General features: G+C 46.0%; 1 protein-coding gene across 1 annotated transcript; it reads left to right on the top strand.

The window, feature by feature from the left end:
* The first annotated feature begins 218 nt into the window (after window positions 1-218).
* LOC138956450 (15-hydroxyprostaglandin dehydrogenase [NAD(+)]-like) lies at window positions 219-5,474 on the top strand. The gene is made up of 7 exons (XM_070327806.1): window positions 219-368; window positions 1,020-1,143; window positions 1,981-2,087; window positions 2,557-2,653; window positions 3,141-3,226; window positions 4,143-4,297; window positions 5,099-5,474. Exons 1-7 carry the CDS (start codon window positions 276-278, stop codon window positions 5,292-5,294), a joined length of 858 nt encoding a protein of 285 aa, XP_070183907.1. The 5' UTR covers window positions 219-275; the 3' UTR covers window positions 5,295-5,474.
* Window positions 5,475-5,811: the final 337 nt, after the last annotated feature.

The raw sequence follows: 5,811 nt of genomic DNA, 5'->3' as shown, positions 1-5,811 counted from the left end.
AGTGTGTGTGTTGTACCGGTTTTAGACAGAAGTTTGTGTGTTGTACTGGTTTCAGACAAAAGTGTGTGTGTCAGTTGTACCGGTTTCAGACAGAAGTTTGTGTGTAGTACAGGTTTTAGACAGAAGTGTGTGTGTGTGTACCGGTTTCAAACAGAAGTTTGTGTGTTGTACCGGTTTCAGACAGAAGTTTGTGTGTAGTACAGGTTTTAGACAGAAGTGTGTGTGTGTGTTGTACCGGTTTTTAGACAGAAGTGTGTGTGCAGTAGGTTGGCGTGATGAAGCTAGAGGGTAAAGGCGTGTTCCTCACGGGCGGGGCGATGGGGATAGGGCGCGCTGTCATGGAATTACTGCTACAGTCCGGAGCGAGGGTCAGTATATTCATTATTCTGTGTGCTAACATCACAGTGTGTAGTAATTTACTATGCATGTTTGACGATTTGGCTTACATATGGTTGGGTAATATAGGTGTTGCAATCGGCTGAGGAAAGCTGAGAGAGAGAGAGAGAGAGAGAGAGAGAGAGAGAGAGAGAGAGAGAGAGAGAGAGAGAGAGAGAGAGAGAGAGAGACTCGGAGAGAGAGGGAGAGAGGGAGAGAAAGAGAGAGAGGGAGAGAAAGAGAGAGAGAGAGACTCGGAGAGAGAGACTCGGAGAGAGAGAGAGAGAGAGAGAGAGAGAGAGAGAGAGAGAGAGAGAGAGAGAGAGAGAGAGAGAGAGAGAGAGAGAGAGAGAGAGAGAGAGAGAGAGAGAGAGAGAGAGAGATCTATTCCAATTTGTTTTAACCGAAAATAAGATTGTTGTGAAAAGTGTCAAATCTGACTTCAAATTCTCGTTACAGTTCTCCGGTAAACCTCCCTCATTTGTTTGTTTGTTGGTTGGTTTGTTGGTTGGTTGGTTTTGTCTCTGTTGGTGGCTTGTTTGATTGGTCAGTTGGTTGGTTTCAAAACTGTCACCCGACGATTTTATAAATTAGCAACTGAATGGCACTTTGAACGTAAACTGATTTAAACTCTATGAAACCAGGTATTATTTTGTGACGTCAGCGAAGAGGTGGGAAGCACGACCAGACAAGAGTTGTGGTCCACTTACCCTGAGAGTGACGTCATTTTTGTCCAGTGTGACGTCAGCAACGCCACCCAACTGACAGGTGTGCAATTATAGCAGTTGAGACAAATTGCATTTTAACATTCTTATTGAAAGAATGATAATGCATTTTTTCTTTGTAGTAGTTGTAGTAGTGGTGGTGGTGGTGGAGGTGGTAGTAGTAGTAATACTAATAGTAATAATTTTCTTCTTCCTGGGTTGAAAATCCAACGTGTTTAGCTGTATGGCTGTTTTTACCCCGCCATTCAGGTAGCCATACACCGCTGTCGGTGAAAGCATGCTGGGTAATTTGGTGTCTATAACCCACCGAAATCTGATAAAGAATACAGGATCTTTTCCGTGCGCACTTGGTCTTGTGCTGGCGTGTATACGCGAAGAGGGATAAGACACCAGCATGTCTGCACACAGGCGCGGCTCATTTTAACGCACATTTTATTTGCTTGTGTGTGTGTGTGCGTGTGTGTGTGTGTGTGTGTGTGTGTGTGTGTGTGTATGTGTGTGTGAGAGAGTGTGTGTGTGTGCGTGCGTGCGGGCGGGCGTGCGTGCGTGCATGCTTGTGTGCGTGCGTGCGTGCGTGCGTGCGCGCGCGTGTGTGTGTGTGTGTGTGTGTGTGTGTGTGTGTGCCGTGTGTGCGACGGTGTGTGTGTGTGTATGTGTGTGTGTTAGCGGTGTGCGTGTGTGTGTGTGTGCGTGCGTGCGTGTGCGTGTGTGCGTGCATGCATGCGTGCGTGCGTGCGTGTGCGTGCGTGCGTGCGTGCTTGTGTGTGTGTGTGTGTGTGTGTATGTGTGTGTTAGCGGTGTGCGTGCACCCGTGCGTGTGTGCGTGCGTGTGCCTCTCTGTCTGTCTGTCTATCTGTATCTCGCACACTCTGTTTGACAGAAGCGTTCCAGAGAGCAGTGATGGAGTTTGGAGCAGTGGAGGTGTGCATCAACAACGCCGCCATCATGGATGAACGAGTCTGGGAGAAAATGATTGACATCAACCAGGTAGAATATGATTGATTGTGAGTGAATCTTCTCGCCAGGTAGTCTTGATAGGCATGTGCCTTCCCGGGCAAACAGTACAACTAACCGTCTCATCCCAACTTATATTTTTCTGTCTATGTTTGTTTGTTTGTTTGCTTAACGCCCAGCCGACCACGAAGGGGCATGTAGGGCGGTGCTGCTTTGACATTTAACGTGCGCCACACACAAGACAGAAGTCGCAGCACAAGCTTCATGTCTCACCCAGTCACATTATTCTGACACCGGACCAACCAGTCCTAGCACTAACCCCCTAATGCGGAGCAGCCACTAGATTGCCAATTTTAAAGTCACGATCACGATCACGGGGCGGACGCCTTACCACTAGGCCAACCGTGCCGGTTTCTGTCTATGTTGATCCCGGCGAAAGCAACGAGTTTAAAATGTATGGTATGTAAAGTTTAAGTCAATATTGATGAACTACTGATTACAGGTGGGAGTGATACGGGGCAGTTACCTGGCGCTGGAACACATGAGGAGGGACAAAGGGGGACGTGGGGGTGTCATCATCAACACCGCTTCTGTCCTGGGTATTGTTGTTGTTGTTGTTGTGGTTCCTTTGGTTGTGGTGTTTCTGGTGATCATATTGCTTTTGCTCGTTGTGGCTGCTGGCACTGTTGCTGTTTTCATTGCTGCTGTTTTTATTGTTGTTGTTGTTGCTGGTGGTGGTGTTTTTAGTGATTATTCAATGTTTATTTCTCTGTATATGCTTACTAGAGAATCCTCTTCTTCTTCTTGTTCTTCTTGTTCTTGTTCTTGTTCTTGTTCTTCTTCTTCTTCTTCTTCTTCTTCTTCTTCTTCTTCTTCTTCTTCTTCTTCTTCTTCTTCTTCTTCTTCTTCTTCTTCTTCTTCTTCTTCTTCTTCTTCTTCTTCTTCTTCTTCTTCTTCTTCTTCTTCTTCTTCTTTTTCTTCTCTCAATAACATTGCAATTGCTGTTTATTTAATGCTTATTGCGTACTGGCGAGTTTTAATCTTGAACATCTTCTTCTCTCATGACATGGACAATGCCTGTGTCAGGTCTACACTACGGACAGTGGACATGGGCAGTGCCGGTCTACTCGTCGTCCAAGAGAGCCATCATCGCTTTCACCACCAGCTGGGCTGTCAGTATTACGTTACTTTTAATTTTCACATAATTAAGGCGTTTTACACAGAGCGAGACTATCAGTGTTCCTCCGAGACCGCGCTAACGGTCGAGGTGAACAATGACTGTCGCGATAAATTATGTGCGTAATGTCATATTTTGGTAAAAAATACCAATACCACTGATGTATCGATCCAGTTTAGTTGGAACTTCTGTTATTTTTTACGATTAAACACACACAGACATGCACTGTTTAATAGCCTCGGCCAACAGCCGAGATGTGAGTTTTGTCAGACTCTGACGTCACACGGCTCAAAGAAGGCCGAACCCAATGTTTAATCGATACCTAATACATTGCAGCGGTGTTACACTATTTTACATAATACATTGCAGCGGTGTTACACTATTTTACATAATACATTGCAGCGGTGTTACACTATTTTACATAATACATTGCAGCGGTGTTACACTATTTTACATAATACATTGCAGCGGTGTTACACTATTTTACATAATACATTGCAGCGGTGTTACACTATTTTACATAATACATTGCAGCGGTGTTACACTATTTTACATAATACATTGCAGCGGTGTTACACTATTTTACATAATACATTGCAGCGGTTTTACACTATTTTACATTATACATTGCAGCGGTGTTACACTATTTTACATAATACATTGCAGCGGTTTTACACTATTTGTGTGTGTTCGTGTGTGCGTTCGTGTGTGTGCGTGTGTGTGCGTGCGTGTGTGTGTGCGTGCGTTCGTGTGTGTGTGTGTGTGTGTGTGTGTGTGTGTGTGTGTGTGTGCGTGCGTTCGCGTGTGTGTGTGCAGTAATACAGATGAGATAATACGTTTGTCTCGGAATTCAATTAGTTGTGTTTTAACCCCCCCCCCCCCCCCCCCCCCCTGTGAACCTCTTTGAACAGAGCAACCCCGACCAAGGGCAGCAGGGCGTGAGGTGGGGAGTTGTCTGCCCTGACGGCACGGTGACCGCTATCAACAGCGCTCTCGGGGACCGAGTTATCCGCCACACACGTGACCAAGACGGTCCCGACTCAGAGAGACTGGCGGGAGCTCTCCAGTAAGATGAACTAAGTTGATATTTTTCATTGTTTGATATCCCCCTTACTGGACAAACAAGTCAAAGTTTAGGTAACTCAGTTCCTCTCTGGGGAAAGCTAGCAGCAACCGCGGCAAGAGTCGGGCTACCTGCCAGGTCAGTGTGCGCACGTTTAAATGTAGTTAACCTTCTTTCTTCTTCTTCAGCGTTCCAGAATTGTCTGGTTACGTGTGAGCTCGTTTGCCCATCTAGGTTCCCCACACTATACTCTGAGAGCATAGTCAGCTCACTCCGCTTTCGTTGAGTAGGCATGCTGGGTATTTTCGTGTTTCCATAACCCACCGAACTCTGACATGGATTACATGATCTTTTCTGTGCGCACTTGGTCTTGTGCTTGCGTGTACACACGAAGGGGGTTAAGTCACTAGCAGGTCTGCACATAAGTTGACCTGGGAGATCGGAAAAATCTCCACTCTTAACCCACCAGGCGGCAGCGACCGGGATTCGAACTCACGACCTCCCGATTAGGAGGCCGACGTCTTACCACCACGCCACGGCGCCCGTCGTTAGTTAACCACTTAATTGCACTTAATTAATGAAGGCCGAATGACTGACAGGTCTGTGATCTTCCAAGCTGAAATGTAATCCCATCGTTTGGACCGAGCCAAATATCACGTGGTAGGCCTACAATAGGAAGCTTTCATGCCTGTGATGTTTGTTCATATTGCCATGTTCAAATAACTTCAGAAAAGTTTTACAAAACTGTAAGTGTGTCCAAACATATCGCGGTCTATTTCAGACATATTTCTGTTCTTCTTTCAGACCCACTGACGTGGCTCATGCCTTCATGACGTTGCTTGACGATGACGACAGCAATGGTGACGTCATCAAAGTACATCGCGACACAAAAGTTGTGAATTCTCCCATTATTCAAACGGTGTTAGAGGTGGATAACACAGACCCAGTAGACTCACTTAAAGTCAAGAAAGTGATAAGCAAACCTCCCTGTGACGTTTGACAAGAGGGTGATGTAATGAAGGCTACAACAAACACGGTTTATGTTTTACATTTCATCGTAAAATGCAATTGAAACCTGCCTCACGATTGTCAGTTGAGTCATTCACAACATGTGGGGTTGACAATAGACGATGCTTGGAAATCTCCTTAATAAATAAACTGTGGGGTTTGTGAAGAGTGACTCGTCTTGCTTTCAGTTTGTTTGTTTGTTCGTTCATGGGCTGAAACTCCCACGGCTTTTACGTGTATGACCGTTTTTACCCCGCCATTTAGGCAGCCATACGCCGCTTTCGGAGGAAGCATGCTGGGTATTTTCGTGTTTCTATAACCCACGGAACTCTGACATGGATTACAGGATCTTTTTCGTGCGCACTTGGTCTTGTGCTTGCGTGTACACACGGGGGTGTTCGGACACCGAGGAGAGTCTGCACACAAAGTTGACTCTGAGAAATAAATCTCTCGCCGAACTCACGCTGACAGCGGCCAACTGGATACAAATCCAGCGCGCTACCGACTGA

Source organism: Littorina saxatilis, unplaced genomic scaffold (genome assembly GCF_037325665.1).
Source record: "Littorina saxatilis isolate snail1 unplaced genomic scaffold, US_GU_Lsax_2.0 scaffold_132, whole genome shotgun sequence".
NCBI classification, from domain to species: Eukaryota; Metazoa; Mollusca; class Gastropoda; order Littorinimorpha; family Littorinidae; genus Littorina; species Littorina saxatilis.
The sequence above is the reverse complement of the archived record's forward strand: the minus strand, read 5'-3'. Positions and strand labels throughout refer to the sequence as shown.